This window comes from Rhinoderma darwinii, chromosome 3 (genome assembly GCF_050947455.1).
Source record: "Rhinoderma darwinii isolate aRhiDar2 chromosome 3, aRhiDar2.hap1, whole genome shotgun sequence".
Taxonomy (NCBI): Eukaryota; Metazoa; Chordata; class Amphibia; order Anura; family Rhinodermatidae; genus Rhinoderma; species Rhinoderma darwinii.
The window spans coordinates 64721-86587 of record NC_134689.1 but is presented as its reverse complement, the minus strand read 5'-3'; the positions used below and the strand labels follow the sequence as shown (position 1 = coordinate 86587).

Genomic DNA, 21867 nt, shown 5'->3' with positions numbered 1-21867 from the left:
AGAATAGTGAGTGCAGCTCTGGAGTATAATACAGGATATAACTCAGGATCAGTACAGGATAAGTAATGTATGTACACAGTGACTTCACCAGCAGAATAGTGAGTGCAGCTCTGGAGTATAATACAGGATGTAACTCAGGATCAGTACAGGATAAGTAATGTATGTACACAGTGACTCCACCAGCAGAATAGTGAGTGCAGCTCTGGAGTATAATACAGGATATAACTCAGGATCAGTACAGGATAAGTAATGTATGTACACAGTGACTCCACCAGCAGAATAGTGAGTGCAGCTCTGGATTATAATACAGGATATATCTCAGGATCAGTACAGGATAAGTAATGTATGTACACAGTGACTCCACCAGCAGAATAGTGAGTACAGCTCTGGAGTATAATACAGGATATAACTCAGGATCAGTACAGGATAAGTAATGTAATGTATGTACACAGGGACTCCACCAGCAGAATAGTGAGTGCAGCTCTGGAGTATAATACAGGACATAACTCAGGATCAGTACAGGATAAGTAATGTAATGTATGTACACAGCGACTCCACCAGCAGAATAGTGAGTGCAGCTCTGGAGTATAATACAGGATGTAACTCAGGATCAGTACAGGATAAGTAATGTAATGGATGTACACAGTGACTCCACCAGCAGAATAGTGAGTGCAGCTCTGGAGTATAATACATGATGTAACTCAGGATCAGTACAGGATAAGTAATGTAATGTATGTACACAGTGACTCCACCAGCAGAATAGTGAGTGCAGCTCTGGAGTATAATACAGGATGCAACTCAGGATCAGTACAGGATAAGTAATGTAATGTATGTATGTACACAGTGACTCCACCAGCAGAATAGTGAGTGCAGCTCTGGAGTATAATACAGGATATAACTCGGGATCAGTACAGGATAAGTAATGTAATGTATGTACACAGTGACTCCACCAGCAGAATAGTGAGTGCAGCTCTGGAGTATAATACATGATGTAACTCAGGATCAGTACAGGATAAGTAATGTAATGTATGTACACAGTGACTCCACCAGCAGAATAGTGAGTGCAGCTCTGGAGTATAATACAGGATATAACTCAGGATCAGTACAGGATAAGTAATGTAATGTATGTACACAGTGACTCCACCAGCAGAATAGTGAGTGCAGCTCTGGAGTATAATACAGGATATAACTCAGGATCAGTACAGGATAAGTAATGTATGTACACAGTGACTTCACCAGCAGAATAGTGAGTGCAGCTCTGGAGTATAATACAGGATGTAACTCAGGATCAGTACAGGATAAGTAATGTAATGTATGTACACAGTGACTTCACCAGCAGAATAGTGAGTGCAGCTCTGGAGTATAATACAGGATGTAACTCAGGATCAGTACAGGATAAGTAATGTAATGTATGTACACAGTGACTTCACCAGCAGAATAGTGAGTGCAGCTCTGCAGTATAATACAGGATGTAACTCAGGATCAGTACAGGATAAGTAATGTAATGTATGTACACAGTGACTCCACCAGCAGAATAGTGAGTGCAGCTCTGGAGTATAATACAGGATATAACTCAGGATCAGTACAGGATAAGTAATGTAATGTATGTACACAGTGACTCCACCAGCAGAATAGTGATTGTAGCTCTGGAGTATAATACAGGATATAACTCAGGATCAGTACAGGATAAGTAATGTAATGTATGTACACAGTGACTCCACCAGCAGAATAGTGATTGTAGCTCTGGAGTATAATACAGGATGTAACTCTGGATCAGTACAGGATAAGTAATGTAATGTATATACACAGTGACTCCACCAGCAGAATAGTGAGTGCAGCTCTGGAGTATAATACAGGATGTAACTCAGGATCAGTACAGGATAAGTAATGTAATGTATGTACACAGTGACTCCACCAGCAGAATAGTGAGTGCAGCTCTGGAGTATAATACAGGATATAACTCAGGATCAGTACAGGATAAGTAATGTATGTACACAGTGACTTCACCAGCAGAATAGTGAGTGCAGCTCTGGAGTATAATACAGGATATAACTCAGGATCAGTACAGGATAAGTAATGTATGTACACAGTGACTTCACCAGCAGAATAGTGAGTGCAGCTCTGGAGTATAATACAGGATATAACTCAGGATCAGTACAGGATAAGTAATGTATGTACACAGTGACTTCACCAGCAGAATAGTGAGTGCAGCTCTGGAGTATAATACAGGATGTAACTCAGGATCAGTACAGGATAAGTAATGTATGTACACAGTGACTCCACCAGCAGAATAGTGAGTGCAGCTCTGGAGTATAATACAGGATATAACTCAGGATCAGTACAGGATAAGTAATGTATGTACACAGTGACTTCACCAGCAGAATAGTGAGTGCAGCTCTGGAGTATAATACAGGATGTAACTCAGGATCAGTACAGGATAAGTAATGTATGTACACAGTGACTCCACCAGCAGAATAGTGAGTGCAGCTCTGGAGTATAATACAGGATATAACTCAGGATCAGTACAGGATAAGTAATGTATGTACACAGTGACTCCACCAGCAGAATAGTGAGTGCAGCTCTGGATTATAATACAGGATATATCTCAGGATCAGTACAGGATAAGTAATGTATGTACACAGTGACTCCACCAGCAGAATAGTGAGTACAGCTCTGGAGTATAATACAGGATATAACTCAGGATCAGTACAGGATAAGTAATGTAATGTATGTACACAGGGACTCCACCAGCAGAATAGTGAGTGCAGCTCTGGAGTATAATACAGGACATAACTCAGGATCAGTACAGGATAAGTAATGTAATGTATGTACACAGCGACTCCACCAGCAGAATAGTGAGTGCAGCTCTGGAGTATAATACAGGATGTAACTCAGGATCAGTACAGGATAAGTAATGTAATGGATGTACACAGTGACTCCACCAGCAGAATAGTGAGTGCAGCTCTGGAGTATAATACATGATGTAACTCAGGATCAGTACAGGATAAGTAATGTAATGTATGTACACAGTGACTCCACCAGCAGAATAGTGAGTGCAGCTCTGGAGTATAATACAGGATGTAACTCAGGATCAGTACAGGATAAGTAATGTAATGTATGTACACAGGGACTCCACCAGCAGAATAGTGAGTGCAGCTCTGGAGTATAATACAGGACATAACTCAGGATCAGTACAGGATAAGTAATGTAATGTATGTACACAGTGACTCCACCAGCAGAATAGTGAGTGCAGCTCTGGAGTATAATACAGGATGCAACTCAGGATCAGTACAGGATAAGTAATGTAATGTATGTACACAGTGACTCCACCAGCAGAATAGTGAGTGCAGCTCTGGAGTATAATACAGGATGCAACTCAGGATCAGTACAGGATAAGTAATGTAATGTATGTATGTACACAGTGACTCCACCAGCAGAATAGTGAGTGCAGCTCTGGAGTATAATACAGGATATAACTCGGGATCAGTACAGGATAAGTAATGTAATGTATGTACACAGTGACTCCACCAGCAGAATAGTGAGTGCAGCTCTGGAGTATAATACATGATGTAACTCAGGATCAGTACAGGATAAGTAATGTAATGTATGTACACAGTGACTCCACCAGCAGAATAGTGAGTGCAGCTCTGGAGTATAATACAGGATATAACTCAGGATCAGTACAGGATAAGTAATGTAATGTATGTACACAGTGACTCCACCAGCAGAATAGTGAGTGCAGCTCTGGAGTATAATACAGGATGTAACTCAGGATCAGTACAGGATAAGTAATGTAATGTATGTACACAGTGACTCCACCAGCAGAATAGTGAGTGCAGCTCTGGAGTATAATACAGGATATAACTCAGGATCAGTACAAGATAAGTAATGTAATGTATGTACACAGTGACTCCACCAGCAGAATAGTGAGTGCAGCTCTGGAGTATAATACAGGATATAACTCAGGATCAGTACAGGATAAGTAATGTATGTACACAGTGACTCCACCAGCAGAATAGTGAGTGCAGCTCTGGAGTATAATACAGGATATAACTCAGGATCAGTACAGGGTAAGTAATGTAATGTATGTGCACAGTGACTCCACCAGCAGAATAGTGAGTGCAGCTCTGGAGTATAATACAGGATGTAACTCAGGATCAGTACAGGATAAGTAATGTATGTACACAGTGACTCCACCAGCAGAATAGTGAGTGCAGCTCTGGAGTATAATACATGATGTAACTCAGGATCAGTACAGGATAAGTAATGTAATGTATGTACACAGTGACTCCACCAGCAGAATAGTGAGTGCAGCTCTGGAGTATAATACAGGATATAACTCGGGATCAGTACAGGATAAGTAATGTAATGTATGTACACAGTGACTCCACCAGCAGAATAGTGAGTGCAGCTCTGGAGTATAATACAGGATGTAACTCAGGATCAGTACAGGATAAGTAATGTAATGTATGTACACAGTGACTCCACCAGCAGAATAGTGAGTGCAGCTCTGGAGTATAATACAGGATATAACTCAGGATCAGTACAAGATAAGTAATGTAATGTATGTACACAGTGACTCCACCAGCAGAATAGTGAGTGCAGCTCTGGAGTATAATACAGGATATAACTCAGGATCAGTACAGGATAAGTAATGTATGTACACAGTGACTCCACCAGCAGAATAGTGAGTGCAGCTCTGGAGTATAATACAGGATATAACTCAGGATCAGTACAGGGTAAGTAATGTAATGTATGTGCACAGTGACTCCACCAGCAGAATAGTGAGTGCAGCTCTGGAGTATAATACAGGATGTAACTCAGGATCAGTACAGGATAAGTAATGTAATGTATGTACACAGTGACTCCACCAGCAGAATAGTGAGTGCAGCTCTGGAGTATAATACAGGATGTAACTCAGGATCAGTACAGGATAAGTAATGTATGTACACAGTGACTCCACCAGCAGAATAGTGAGTGCAGCTCTGGAGTACAGTGACTCCACTGTGTATGGAGATTATATCTATATGTGACCTATAATCTTCTGATCAGAGGTGAATATAGATTTGAACCCTTTCGTTGATAAGGATGTAGAGATAAGCAGCTGCCGGGTTCCTGTGGTGTCGCTTTTCTCCCAGATGTACGGGTTCCATCGTTCTCCAGTCCCGGGGGGTGCACATAGTTTATATTTAATAATTTGCTTCTATTTCAGTCATGCACTTTCTTCAAATCCAATGCCAAACCTCTGAAAATCTCCTTCATCAATGCCGATGAGCTGGGGCCGAACATTCACGTCATGTATAAGGTACGCGGTGCGGACGAGGCCCCTGAACGTTTCCTAGCAGCGATGACTGTGGCTTCTGTCTGAATATTATTTACGGTGTCTCCGCTCTGTGGTAGTGACCTATAATGTTCATCCTGAGCTCCCTGGTTTTTGAATATAATGTGAGAACTGCAGTGAAGACTGACACACATGCAGGGCAGTAGGAATGTAATTCTACATGACTTTCTGCCGAGTCCTCTCCCCCTTATTTACTGTAATGGCGGCGATTAGTGATCGTCACTCATCATCTGTCCCGGAGACCTCAGGATTGGCAGAATATAAGATTAAGACTCCGGGGCTGAGGTTTCTGAGCAGTTTTAGATTTTCTCTATAAACCCTGAGATAAGCGGTGAAGGATCGTGATAAGCGGCTGTTGGATCAGTGCGTTGTCGTTCCGTGGCCGCTGCGCTACCTCCAGGGTGGTGATCCGGTGATGTTGCCTCCTCCGCTCCTCACGTGGAGTTCTTACACCTTGTATGTGATGATTTCATGGAGTCTTGTTCTGATCGGCTCTAGGTGGGAGATGACATGAGGCAGGACATGCTCGTCCTCCAGCTGGTAGACCTGATGGACAGAATTTGGCTTCATGAGGGGTTAGACCTGCGGATGATCACCTACAAATGTCTGTCCACCGGCAGAAAACAAGGTCAGTAAACAGCAGGACACACTATCCTGGAAGATGAGTGTCAACAGCAGCCACAGGGACCGTGAGACAAATGATGACCACGGATGAATGATGATCGTTGGAGCAGGAAACCACGGATGATTGGCGACCACGGATGATTGGCGACCACGGATGATTGGCGACCACGGATGATTGGCGACCATGTTTGATTGTTGAATAAAGATAACTGATGGATGATGAAGGTTTAATGATAGATGACAAATATCTCCTAACACATGAAGAATAATGATCATGGTTTGTTGACGATCTCTGATGATTAATGATAAGTGACGATCTGCGGGAGGACGATGTCTTGGGGGAGGGCGATCTCTTGCGGGGAGGGCGATCTCTTGCGGGGAGGGCGATCTCTTGCGGGGAGGGCGATCTCTTGCGGGGAGGACGATCTCTTGCGGGGAGGACGATCTCTTGCGGGGAGGACGATGTCTTGGGGGAGGGCGATCTCTTGCGGGGAGGACGATCTCTTGCGGGGAGGGCGATCTCTTGCGGGGAGGGCGATCTCTTGCGGGGAGGACGATCTCTTGCGGGGAGGGCGATCTCTTGCGGGGAGGACGATCTCTTGCGGGGAGGACGATCTCTTGCGGGGAGGACGATCTCTTGCGGGGAGGACGATCTCTTGCGGGGAGGACGATCTCTTGCGGGAGGACGATCTCTTGCGGGGAGGACGATCTCTTGCGGGGAGGACGATCTCTTGCGGGGAGGACGATCTCTTGCGGGGAGGACGATCTCTTGCGGGGAGGGCGATCTCTTGCGGGGAGGACGATCTCTTGCGGGGAGGACGATCTCTTGCGGGGAGGACGATGTCTTGGGGGAGGGCGATCTCTTGCGGGGAGGACGATCTCTTGCGGGGAGGGCGATCTCTTGCGGGGAGGGCGATCTCTTGCGGGGAGGGCGATCTCTTGCGGGGAGGGCGATCTCTTGCGGGGAGGGCGATCTCTTGCGGGGAGGGCGATCTCTTGCGGGGAGGGCGATCTCTTGCGGGGAGGACGATCTCTTGCGGGGAGGACGATCTCTTGCGGGGAGGACGATCTCTTGCGGGGAGGACGATCTCTTGCGGGAGGACGATCTCTTCGTGTACAGAGCTGAGCAGCAGTGTGATATTAGATGCAGATGATCTTGTGGTGCTGCTGGAATGATCCCCGTGATTGATCCGGTCGTGATGATTTAGTAGATGTCTCTTTGATTGGACGCCTCGCGTTTCTCGTCACTGCAGCGACATGCACTCATATTTTTTCACATTTTTTCCAGGTTTGATCCAGTTGGTGCCGGATTCTACCACTCTGGCCAAAATCCAGAACAAGACCGGGCTGTTTGGACCTTTGAAGGACTCGTCGATGAAGAAATGGTTCCACAACAACACAATGGTACTGCCCCCTCCCCCGCAGCCGTCACCTCACTGTAATGAGTCAGGGGTGAGAGGGCGACGATGATCACTCCGCGCGCCCGTCCTCTGAGGGTTCTGATTGAGTTTCTTCTTCGCTCTATTACAAGAATCCAATTCTCATTTATCAGCCGCCTGGTCGGCTACAGACGTTAATCAGCGCTCGCTCCCGGGGGCCGCGCCTTCAGCCCACCACTCACTGTAATTATTGTGAAGATTTATGCTCTGAGCTCCGTCCATTCTCCTCACTCGACGGAGACCCCGCAGTGCGTGGCGGCCTGTGGGGGGTTGGGGGGTGACTAGTGACGTGTTGTAACTGCTGGTGATTAGTCTTCGTCTTCCCAGCGTTTATTGTTATCGTACTGATACAAAGGAGCCCCATTCTGGGTACAGTCTGTAAGTTGGCAGGAGGGAATCTGTACACTGGTAGGTCGACCGTCAGTAGGTGAGCGGTCTGTAGGCTGCCAATTGGGCGGTCTGTAGGGTGGCAGTTGGGCGGCCTGTAGGGGGGCAGTTGGGCGGCCTGTAGGGGGGCAGTTGGGCGGCCTGTAGGGGGGCAGTTTGGCGGCCTGTAGGGTGGCAGTTTGGCGGCCTGTAGGGGGGCAGTTTGGCGGCCTGTAGGGGGGCAGTTGGGCGACCTGTAGGCTGGCAGTTGGGCGGTCTGTAGGTGGGCAATCAGTCTATAGGGTGGCAAGTGGCATAGTCCGCCTTGGCTGAGATTTTCTGACACTTTGGTAACGTTTCTCCTCAGGCTTCTGACAACTTCCTGCGTTCCTGCGCCGGTTGGTGCGTCGTGACGTTTCTCCTGGGTGTCTGCGACCGTCACAACGACAACATCATGCTCACCAGCAGCGGTCACATGTTTCACATCGACTTCGGAAAGTTTATGGGCAACGCACAGAAGTTTGGAAATATTAAAAGGTGAGAAGTGAAATAAAGCGGCTGGGGTGACGCACATGGGGGCGGCGCAGGTCATGTGATTTTCCTCTTAACACCCCCCCCCCCCCCAGGCTTATGTAACGTGTATAATCCTATATAATGCCCATACTGCCAAACCTGAGCACCAATATCCCCTCCCCCCATATCACTGGGGTCCAGGTAGCGAGGTTTGGGTAGGGGGCTCTATTACGGGGAGATTCCGCGGTCATGTGTCGTCACTGTGGCGACCTGCGCTCAGTCCTGACATTCACTGCTGCGGGGTGACACCTGGTCACTCACTGATCTTGGGGAGCTCCGCGGGGGAGGGGATGTGGCGTAAAGGGTTGTGGAATAATGGAGCCTTGTGCGGTGTGAGCGTCGGGGACTGGAGCGTTATCAGGGAATCTCTAGAGGACGCGACTTCTGATCGAAACCTGAACAAGATGGTTCCCAAGATGTAGCGCCATTCTACCAATCCCCCCCCCCCCCCCGATCAGTGACGCCAGAGGCGGAGCTGCCGATGAAGACGACGCCTGCAGAATATCTCATGTGACCTCTTAGGCCGGTGATGTCACTGTTGTAACTTCTATCTGGACAGTTATGATGTCACTGGTGTCACGTGACTTTTGAGGGGGTTGGGGTATTCCTTATAAAGTGCATAGTTGTCGTTCAAGGTAAAAGCCCTGACTATGAGCCCCCCATAGAAGACCCCGTGTGGTCCGCTGTATGATGTTACATAATAAGAGGGGACCAGAGCCCTGGACCCCCCACCCTGTACTCTGCGCTTCACTCAATATACAGGGAAAATGGCCAATTAACTGCTCAATAGAGAGACGTCATCTGCATTAGTGTCCGACCAGGGAGGGGGGGGGGTAGTCCTGCCAGGGTGCAGTATGGAATCTATAGGATCTGTTACTACTCATACATTGTACATACGGAGCTGGAGGGAAGGGACAGTGGATTCTACTTTGGTTACTAGGGGCTTTGTATGGGGGGCCGCTCTACTATACATCATATAATACAGCACTGTGCAGCATGGAGAGACATTCTATTATACAGCAGATAATACAACACTGTGCAGCATGGAGAGGCAGTCTACTGTACAGCAGATAATACAACACTGTGCAGCATGGAGAGACAGTCTACTATACAGCAGATAATACAACACTGTGCAGCATGGAGAGGCAGTCTACTATACAGCAGATAATACAACACTGTGCAGCATGGAGAGGCAGTCTACTATACAGCAGATAATACAACATTGTGCAGCATGGAGAGGCAGTCTACTGTACAGCAGATAATACAACACTGTGCCGCATGGAGAGACCGTCTACTATAAAGCAGATAATACAACACTGTGCAACATGGAGAGACAGTCTACTATACAGCAGATAATACAACACTGTGCAGCATGGAGAGGCAGTCTACTATACAGCAGATAATACAACATTGTGCAGCATGGAGAGGCAGTCTACTATACAGCAGATAATACAACACTGTGCCGCATGGAAAGACGGTCTACTATACAGCAGATAATACAACATTGTGCAGCATGGAGAGGCAGTCTACTATACAGCAGATAATACAACACTGCAGCATGGAGAGGCAGTCTACTATACAGCAGATAATACAACACTGTGCAGCATGGAGAGGCAGTCTACTATACAGCAGATAATACAACACTGTGCCGCATGGAGAGACAGTCTACTATACAGCAGATAATACAACAATGTGCAGCATGGAGAGGCAGTCTACTGTACAGCAGATAATACAACACTGTGCCGCATGGAGAGACAGTCTACTATACAGCAGATAATACAACATTGTGCAGCATGGAGAGGCAGTCTACTATACAGCAGATAATACAACATTGTGCAGCATGGAGAGGCAGTCTACTATACAGCAGATAATACAACACTGTGCCGCATGGAAAGACGGTCTGCTATACAGCAGATAATACAACATTGTGCAGCATGGAGAGGCAGTCTACTATACAGCAGATAATACAACACTGTGCAGCATGGAGAGGCAGTCTATTGTACAGCAGATAATACAACACTCTGCAGTATGGAGAGGCAGTCTACTATACAGCAGATAATACAACACTGTGCAGCATGGAGAGCCAGTCTATTATACAGCAGATAATACAACACTGTGCAGCATGTAGTGGCAGTCTATTGTACAGCAGATAATACAACACTGTGCAGCATGGAGAGGCAGTCTACTATACAGCAGATAATACAACACTGTGCAGCATGGTGAGGCAGCCTACTATACAGCAGATAATACAACACTGTGCAGTATGGAGGGACAGTCTACTATACAGCAGATAATACAACACTGTGCAGTATGGAGAGGCAGCCTACTATACAGCAGATAATACAACACTGTGCATCATGGAGAGGCAGTCTACTGTACTGCAGATAATACAACACTGTGCAGCATGGAGAGGCAGTCTACTATACAGCAGATAATACAACACTGTGCAGTATGGAGAGGTAGTCTACTATACAGCAGATAATACAACACTGTGCAGCATGGAGAGGCAGTCTACTATACTGCAGATAATACAATACTGTGCAGCATGGAGAGGCAGTCTATTATACAGCAGATAATACAACACTGTGCAGCATGGAGAGGCAGTCTACTGTACATCAGATAATACAACACTGCAGCATGGAGAGGCAGTCTATTATACAGCAGATAATACAACACTTTGCAGTATGGAGAGGCAGCCTATTATACAGCAGATAATACAACACTGTGCATCATGGAGAGGCAGTCTATTGTACAGCAGATAATACAACACTCTGCAGTATGGAGAGATGGTCTACTATACAGCAGATAATACCACACTGTGCAGCATGGAGAGACAGTCTACTATACAGCAGATAATACAACACTGTGCAGTATGGAGAGGCAGTCTACTATACAGCAGATAATACAACATTGTGCAGCATGGAGAGGCAGTCTACTGTACAGCAGATAATACAACACTGTGCAGTATGGAGAGGCAGTCTACTATACAGCAGATAATACAACACTGCAGCATGGAGAGGCAGTCTCATATACAGCAGATAATACAACACTGTGCACTATGGAGAGGCAGTCTACTATACAGCAGATAATACAACACTGTGCAGCATGGAGAGACAGTCTACTATACAGCAGATAATACAACACTGCAATATGGAGAGGCAGTCTACTATACAGCAGATAATACAACACTGCAGCATGGAGAGGCAGTCTACTATACAGCAGATAATACAACACTGTGCAGTATGGAGAGGCAGTCTATTATACAGCAGATAATACAACACTGTGCAGCATGGAGAGGCAGTCTACTATACAGCAGATAATACAACACTGCAATATGGAGAGACAGTCTACTGTACAGCAGATAATACAACACTGTGCAGCATGGAGAGGCAGTCTATTATACAGCAGATAATACAACACTGTGCAGCATGGAGAGGCAGTCTACTATACAGCAGACAATACAACACTGTGCAGCATGGAGAGGCAGTCTACTATACAGCAGATAATACAACACTATGCAGCATGGAGAGGCAGTCTATTATACAGCAGATAATACAACACTTTGCAGCATGGAGAGGCAGTCTACTATACAGCAGATAATACAACACTATGCAGCATGGAGAGGCAGTCTATTATACAGCAGATAATACAACACTTTGCAGCATGGAGAGGCAGTCTACTATACAGCAGATAATACAACACTATGCAGCATGGAGAGGCAGTCTATTATACAGCAGATAATACAACACTTTGCAGCATGGAGAGGCAGTCTACTATACAGCAGATAATACAACACTGTGCAGCATGGAGAGGCAGTCCACTATACAGCAGACAATACAACACTGTGCAGCATGGAGAGGCAGTCTACTATACAGCAGATAATACAACACTATGCAGTATGGAGAGGCAGTCTACTATACAGCAGATAATACAACACTGTGCAGCATGGAGAGGCAGTCTATTATACATCAGATATTACAACACTGTGCAGCATGGAGAGGCAGTCTATTATACAGCAGATAATACAACACTGCAGCATGGAGAGGCAGTCTATTATACAGCAGATAATACAACACTGTGCAGCATGGAGAGGCAGTCTACTATACAGCAGATAATACAACACTGTGCAGAATGGAGAGGCAGTCTATTATACAGCAGATAATACAACACTGCAGCATGGAGAGGCAGTCTACTATACAGCAGACAATACAACACTGTGCAGTATGGAGAGGAAGTCTATTATACAGCAGATATTACAACACTGCAGTATGGAGAGGCAGTCTACTATACAGCAGATAATACAACACTGTGCAGCATGTAGGGGCAGTCTATTATACATCAGATAATACAACACTGTGCAGCATGGAGAAGCAGTCTACTGAACAGCAGATAATACAACACTGTGCAGCATGGAGAGGCAGTCTACTATACAGCAGACAATACAACACTGTGCAGCATGGAGAGGCAGTCTATTATACAGCAGATATTACAACACTGTGCAGCATGGAGAGGCAGTCTATTATACAGCAGATAATACAACACTGCAGCATGGAGAGGCAGTCTATTATACAGCAGATAATACAACACTTTGCAGCATGGAGAGGCAGTCTACTATACAGCAGATAATACAACACTGTGCAGTATGGAGAGGAAGTCTATTATACAGCAGATATTACAACACTGTGCAGTATGGAGAGGCAGTCTACTATACAGCAGATAATACAACACTGTGCAGCATGGAGAGGCAGTCTACTATACAGCAGATAATACAACACTGCAGCATGGAGAGGCAGTCTATTATACAGCAGATAATACAACACTGTGCAGCATGGAGAGGCAGTCTATTATACAGCAGATAATACAACACTGTGCAGCATGGAGATACAGTCTACTACATAGCAGATAATACAACACTGTGCAGCATGGAGAGGCAGTCTACTATACAGCAGATAATACAACACTGTGCAGCATGGAGAGGCAGTCTATTATACAGCAGATAATACAACACTGTGCAGCATGGAGTGGCAGTCTATTATACAGCAGATAATACAACACTGTGCAGCATGGAGAGGCAGTCTATTATACAGCAGATAATACAACACTGTGCAGCATGGAGAGGCAGTCTACTATACAGCAGATAATACAACACTGTGCAGCATGGAGAGGCAGTCTATTATACAGCAGATAATACAACACTGTGCAGCATGGAGAGGCAGTCTACTATACAGCATATAATACAACACTGCAGTATGGAGAGGCAGTCTACTATACAGCAGATAATACAACACTGTGCAGCATGGAGAGGCAGTCTACTATACAGCAGATAATACAACATTGTGCAGCATGGAGAGGCAGTCTACTATACAGCAGATAATACAACACTGTGCCGCATGGAAAGACAGTCTACTATACAGCAGATAATACAACATTGTGCAACATGGAGAGGCAGTCTACTATACAGCAGATAATACAACACTGTGCAGCATGGAGAGGCAGTCTATTATACAGAAGATAATACAACACTGTGCAGCATGGAGAGGCAGTCTACTATACAGCAGATAATGCAACACTGTGCAGTATGGAGGGACAGTCTACTATACTGCAGATAATACAACACTGTGCAGCATGGAGAGGCAGTCTACTATACAGCAGATAATACAATACTGTGCAGCATGGAGAGGCAGTCTATTATACAGCAGATAATACAACACTGTGCAGCATGGAGAGGCAGTCTATTATACAGCAGATAATACAACACTGCAGCATGGAGAGGCAGTCTACTGTACATCAGATAATACAATACTGCAGCATGGAGAGGCAGTCTACTATACAGCAGATAATACAACACTGTGCAGCATGGAGAGGCAGTCTATTGTACAGCAGATAATACAACACTGCAGCATGGAGAGGCAGTCTACTGTACAGCAGATAATACAACACTGCAGCATGGAGAGGCAGTCTACTATACAGCAGATAATACAACTTCAGCATGGAGAGGCAGTCTACTATACAGCAGATAATACAACACTGTGCAGTATGGAGAGGCAGTCTACTATACAGCAGATAATACAACATTGTGCAGCATGGAGAGGCAGTCTACTGTACAGCAGATAATACAACACTGTGCAGTATGGAGAGGCAGTCTACTATACAGCAGATAATCCAACACTGCAGCATGGAGAGGCAGTCTATTATACAGCAGATAATACAACACTGTGCACTATGGAGAGGCAGTCTACTATACAGCAGATAATACAACACTGTGCAGCATGGAGAGACAGTCTCATATACAGCAGATAATACAACACTGTGCAGCATGGAGAGACAGTCTCATATACAGCAGATAATACAACACTGCAGTATGGAGAGGCAGTCTACTATACAGCAGATAATACAACACTGTGCAGCATGGAGAGGCAGTCTACTATACAGCAGACAATACAACACTGTGCAGCATGGAGAGGCAGTCTATTATACAGCAGATATTACAACACTGTGCAGCATGGAGAGGCAGTCTATTATACAGCAGATAATACAACACTGCAGCATGGAGAGGCAGTCTATTATACAGCAGATAATACAACACTGTGCAGTATGGAGAGGAAGTCTATTATACAGCAGATATTACAACACTGTGCAGTATGGAGAGGCAGTCTACTATACAGCAGATAATACAACACTGTGCAGCATGGAGAGGCAGTCTACTATACAGCAGATAATACAACACTGCAGCATGGAGAGGCAGTCTATTATACAGCAGATAATACAACACTGTGCAGCATGGAGAGGCAGTCTATTATACAGCAGATAATACAACACTGTGCAGCATGGAGATACAGTCTACTACATAGCAGATAATACAACACTGTGCAGCATGGAGAGGCAGTCTACTATACAGCAGATAATACAACACTGTGCAGCATGGAGAGGCAGTCTATTATACAGCAGATAATACAACACTGTGCAGCATGGAGAGGCAGTCTACTACATAGCAGATAATACAACACTGTGCAGCATGGAGAGGCAGTCTACTATACAGCAGATAATACAACACTGCAGTATGGAGAGGCAGTCTACTATACAGCAGATAATACAACACTGTGCAGCATGGAGAGGCAGTCTACTATACAGCAGATAATACAACATTGTGCAGCATGGAGAGGCAGTCTACTATACAGCAGATAATACAACACTGTGCCGCATGGAAAGACAGTCTACTATACAGCAGATAATACAACATTGTGCAACATGGAGAGGCAGTCTACTATACAGCAGATAATACAACACTGTGCAGCATGGAGAGGCAGTCTATTATACAGAAGATAATACAACACTGTGCAGCATGGAGAGGCAGTCTACTATACTGCAGATAATACAACACTGTGCAGCATGGAGAGGCAGTCTACTATACAGCAGATAATACAATACTGTGCAGCATGGAGAGGCAGTCTATTATACAGCAGATAATACAACACTGTGCAGCATGGAGAGGCAGTCTATTATACAGCAGATAATACAACACTGCAGCATGGAGAGGCAGTCTACTGTACATCAGATAATACAATACTGCAGCATGGAGAGGCAGTCTACTATACAGCAGATAATACAACACTGTGCAGCATGGAGAGGCAGTCTATTGTACAGCAGATAATACAACACTGCAGCATGGAGAGGCAGTCTACTGTACAGCAGATAATACAACACTGCAGCATGGAGAGGCAGTCTACTATACAGCAGATAATACAACTTCAGCATGGAGAGGCAGTCTACTATACAGCAGATAATACAACACTGTGCAGTATGGAGAGGCAGTCTACTATACAGCAGATAATACAACATTGTGCAGCATGGAGAGGCAGTCTACTGTACAGCAGATAATACAACACTGTGCAGTATGGAGAGGCAGTCTACTATACAGCAGATAATCCAACACTGCAGCATGGAGAGGCAGTCTGTTATACAGCAGATAATACAACACTGTGCACTATGGAGAGGCAGTCTATTATACAGCAGATAATACAACACTGTGCAGCATGGAGAGACAGTCTCATATACAGCAGATAATACAACACTGCAGTATGGAGAGGCAGTCTACTATACAGCAGATAATACAACACTGTTCAGTATGGAGAGGCAGTCTATTATACAACAGATAATACAACACTGTGCAGCATGGAGAGGCAGTCTACTATACAGCAGATTATACAACACTGCACTATGGAGAGGCAGTCTACTATACAGCAGATAATACAACACTGTGCAGCATGGAGAGGCAGTCTACTATACAGCAGATTATACAACACTGCACTATGGAGAGGCAGTCTACTATACAGCAGATAATACAACACTGTGCAGCATGGAGAGGCAGTCTATTATACAGCAGATAATACAACACTGTGCAGCATGAAGAGGCAGTCTATTATACAACAGATAATACAACACTGTGCAGCATAGAGAGGCAGTCTATTATACAGCAGATAATACAACACTGTGCAGCATGGAGAGGCAGTCTACTATACAGCAGATAATACAACACTGTGCAGTATGGAGAGGAAGTCTACTATACAGCAGATAATACAACACTGTGCAGTATGGAGAGGCAGTCTATTATACAGCAGATAATACAACACTGCACTATGGAGAGACAGTCTACTATACAGCAGATAATACAACACTGTGCAGTATGGAGAGACAGTCTATTATACAGCAGATAATACAACACTGTGCAGCATGGAGAGGCAGTCTACTATACAGCAGATAATACAACACTGTGCAGCATGGAGAGATGGTCTACTATACAGCAGATAATACCACACTGTGCAGCATGGAGAGCCAGTCTATTATACAGCAGATAATACAACACTGTGCAGCATGTAGAGGCAGTCTATTGTACAGCAGATAATACAACACTGTGCAGCATGGAGAGGCAGTCTATTATACGGCAGATAATACAACACTGTGCAGCATGAAGAGGCAGTCTACTATACAGCAGATAATACAACTTCAGCATGGAGAGGCAGTCTACTATACAGCAGATAATACAACACTGTGCAGCATGGAGAGGCAGTCTATTGTACAGCAGATAATACAACACTGCAGCATGGAGAGGCAGTCTACTGTACAGCAGATAATACAACACTGTGCAGCATGGAGAGGCAGTCTGTTATACAGCAGATAATACAACACTGTGCAGCATGGAGAGACAGTCTACTATACAGCAGATAATACAACACTGTGCAGTATGGAGAGGCAGTCTACTATACAGCAGATAATACAACATTGTGCAGCATGGAGAGGCAGTCTACTATACAGCAGATAATACAACACTGCAGCATGGAGAGGCAGTCTATTATACAGCAGATAATACAACACTGTGCAGTATGGAGAGGAAGTCTACTATACAGCAGATAATACAACACTGTGCAGTATGGAGAGGCAGCCTATTATACAGCAGATAATACAACACTGCACTATGGAGAGACAGTCTACTATACAGCAGATAATACAACACTGTGCAGCATGGAGAGGCAGTCTACTATACAGCAGATAATACAACACTGTGCAGCATGGAGAGGCAGTCTATTATACAGTAGATAATACAACACTGTGCAGCATGGAGAGGCAGTCTACTACACAGCAGATTATACAACACTGTGCAGCATGGAGAGGCAGTCTACTATACAGCAGATAATACAACACTGTGCAGCATGGAGAGGCAGTCTACTATACAGCAGATAATACAACACTGCAGCATGGAGAGGCAGTCTACTATACAGCAGATAATACAACACTGCAATATGGAGAGGCAGTCTACTATACAGCAGATAATACAACTCTGTGCAGTATGGAGAGGCAGTCTATTGTACAGCAGATAATACAACACTGTGCAGCTTGGAGAGACAGTCTACTATACAGCAGATAATACAACACTGCAGCATGGAGAGGCAGTCTATTATACAGCAGATAATACAACACTGTGCAGCATGGAGAGGCAGTCTATTATACAGCAGATAATACAACACTGTGCAGCATGGAGAGGCAGTCTACTACACAGCAGATTATACAACACTGTGCAGCATGGAGAGGCAGTCTATTGTACAGCAGATAATACAACACTGCAGCATGGAGAGGCAGTCTACTATACAGCAGATAATACAACACTGCAGCATGGAGAGGCAGTCTATTATACAGCAGATAATACAACACTGTGCAGCATGGAGAGACAGTCTACTATACAGCAGATAATACAACACTGTGCAGTATGGAGAGGCAGTCTACTATACAGCAGATAATACAACATTGTGCAGCATGGAGAGGCAGTCTACTATACAGCAGATAATACAACACTGCAGCATGGAGAGGCAGTCTATTATACAGCAGATAATACAACACTGTGCACTATGGAGAGGCAGTCTACTATACAGCAGATAATACAACACTGTGCAGCATGGAGAGACAGTCTCATATACAGCAGATAATACAACACTGCAGTATGGAGAGGCAGTCTACTATACAGCAGATAATACAACACTGTGCAGTATGGAGAGGCAGTCTTTTATACAACAGATAATACAACACTGTGCAGCATGGAGAGGCAGTCTACTATACAGCAGATAATACAACACTGCAATATGGAGAGGCAGTCTACTATACAGCAGATAATACAACACTGCAGCATTGAGAGGCAGTCTACTATACAGCAGATAATACAACACTGTGCAGTATGGAGAGGCAGTCTATTGTACAGCAGATAATACAACACTGTGCAGCTTGGAGAGACAGTCTACTATACAGCAGATAATATAACACTGTGCAGCATGGAGTTGCAGTCTATTGTACAGCAGATAATACAACACTGTGCAATATGGAGAGGCAGTCTACTATACAGCAGATAATACAACACTGTGCAGCATGGAGAGGCAGTCTATTATACAGCAGATAATACAACACTGTGCAGCATGGAGAGGCAGTCTATTATACAGCAGATAATACAACACTGTGCAGCATGGAGAGGCAGTCTACTACACAGCAGATTATACAACACTGTGCAGCATGGAGAGGCAGTCTATTGTACAGCAGATAATACAACACTTTGCATCATGGAGAGGCAGTCTACTATACAGCAGATAATACAACACTGTGCAGCATGGAGAGGCAGTCTATTGTACAGCAGATAATACAACACTGTGCAGCATGGAGAGGCAGTCTATTATACAGCAGATAATACAACACTGTGCAGCATGAAGAGGCAGTCTATTATACAACAGATAATACAACACTGTGCAGCATGGAGAGGCAGTCTATTATACAGCAGATAATACAACACTGTGCAGCATGGAGAGGCAGTTTACTATACAGCAGATAATACAACACTGTGCAGCATGGAGAGGCAGTCTATTATACAGCAGATATTACAACACTGTGCAGCATGGAGAGGCAGTCTATTATACAGCAGATAATACAACACTGTGCAGCATGGAGAGGCAGTCTACTATACAGCAGATAATGCAACACTGTGCAGCATGGAGAGGCAGTCTATTATACAGCAGATATTACAACACTGTGCAGCATGGAGAGGCAGTCTATTATACAGCAGATAATACAACACTGTGCAGCATGAAGAGGCAGTCTATGATACAACAGATAATACAACACTGTGCAGCATGGAGAGGCAGTCTATTATACAGCAGATAATACAACACTGTGCAGCATGGAGAGGCAGTCTATTATACAGCAGATAATACAACACTTTGCAGCATGGAGAGGCAGTCTACTATACAGCAGATAATACAACACTGTGCAGTATGGAGAGGAAGTCTACTATACAGCAGATAATACAACACTGTGCAGTATGGAGAGGCAGCCTATTATACAGCAGATAATACAACACTGCACTATGGAGAGACAGTCTACTATACAGCAGATAATACAACACTGTGCAGCATGGAGAGGCAGTCTACTATACAGCAGATAATACAACACTGTGCAGCATGGAGAGGCAGTCTATTATACAGCAGATAATACAACACTGTGCAGCATGGAGAGGCAGTCTACTACACAGCAGATTATACAACACTGTGCAGCATGGAGAGGCAGTCTACTATACAGCAGATAATACAACACTGTGCAGCATGGAGAGGCAGTCTACTATACAGCAGATAATACAACACTGCAGCATGGAGAGGCAGTCTACTATACAGCAGATAATACAACACTGCAATATGGAGAGGCAGTCTACTATACAGCAGATAATACAACTCTGTGCAGTATGGAGAGGCAGTCTATTGTACAGCAGATAATACAACACTGTGCAGCTTGGAGAGACAGTCTACTATACAGCAGATAATATAACACTGTGCAGCATGGAGTTGCAGTCTATTGTACAGCAGATAATACAACACTGTGCAATATGGAGAGGCAGTCTACTATACAGCAGATAATACAACACTGCAGCATGGAGAGGCAGTCTATTATACAGCAGATAATACAACACTGTGCAGTATGGAGAGGCAGTCTACTATACAGCACATAATACAACATTGTGCAGCATGGAGAGGCAGTCTACTATACAGCAGACAGAACTCTATCTTTGTAGTTCTATGTAACAAATATTGGTCACTCTGTGATGATGTCGGGTGGTTGCTAGGCGACCTAGAATTCCGCAGCGAAACAAATACACACCGGTAAAAGATGGAAGGAGAGAAGTTCCGCTGAGTCGTCATCACGTTTTTCTCCTATATATAATAAACATTTCCTGATGTGTTAATCGTGATTGATTGAAGTGATCATTGTCACCCTCCCCGCTCACCGTTCACATCACAGGAAATCTTTTAATAAACGCCCATGACGTAGACGGTAACCGGACCTCGCCACGTCTGCCATACAGTCACATCCGCCGCTCGTCGGCTCCCACGCGTTTTGCGGATCCGTCAGGATGAAATAAAGGAGGAAAATAGGACACGTTTAGCTTTAGCCAAAATATCTCATGTGAATGGGGTCTTACAGAAAGACATTGTCTTCATAAAGCGTGAATGATTCCTGGAGATGCAGCTCCGCTTCTTCCTCTGTGCTGCTGTTTGGGGCACTCGATGCTTCACATTTGTGGGTTCCTGGTGACGGGGCCACGCGCCGCTGTGGACATAAACCTGTGCTGCGTCCCTGACTATTCACTTCATTGCTGGTTTATTGATCTCATTGTTTAGATGTAATTTATGGTAATGAGCAGGTCGTTTCCATTACCCACAATCCCCAGCTGCGCTCTTCTCTATTCACTGTAACTAATGCTGGTGATCTGCGCTTTTTAGGGACCGGGCGCCATTTATATTCACTACAGAGATGGAATCTTTCATCACCCAAGAAGGGAGACGCCCGCAGCGCGCCCAGGAGTTTGTGGAGCTCTGCTGCCTGGCGTACAACACTATCCGGGGACACAGTTACCTGATCATCACCCTCCTGGAGCTGGTGAGTGACGCCCGTCCCCTCCCCCACCGCGGACCCATCACCAGAAAGTGGGGTCCCATCCAC

The 21867-nt window shown here is 44.9% G+C and overlaps 1 protein-coding gene across 1 annotated transcript in view; it reads left to right on the top strand.

The window, feature by feature from the left end:
* Nucleotides 1–21867, top strand: part of PIK3C2G (phosphatidylinositol-4-phosphate 3-kinase catalytic subunit type 2 gamma) — a 60591-nt gene that overhangs the window by 19682 nt on the left and 19042 nt on the right. Inside the window, exons 11-15 of the mRNA XM_075855594.1 lie at nt 5213–5305; nt 5840–5969; nt 7254–7369; nt 8138–8307; nt 21648–21804. Coding sequence (XP_075711709.1) covers nt 5213–5305; nt 5840–5969; nt 7254–7369; nt 8138–8307; nt 21648–21804 — 666 coding nt within the window. The remainder of the gene's footprint in view (nt 1–5212; nt 5306–5839; nt 5970–7253; nt 7370–8137; nt 8308–21647; nt 21805–21867) is intronic.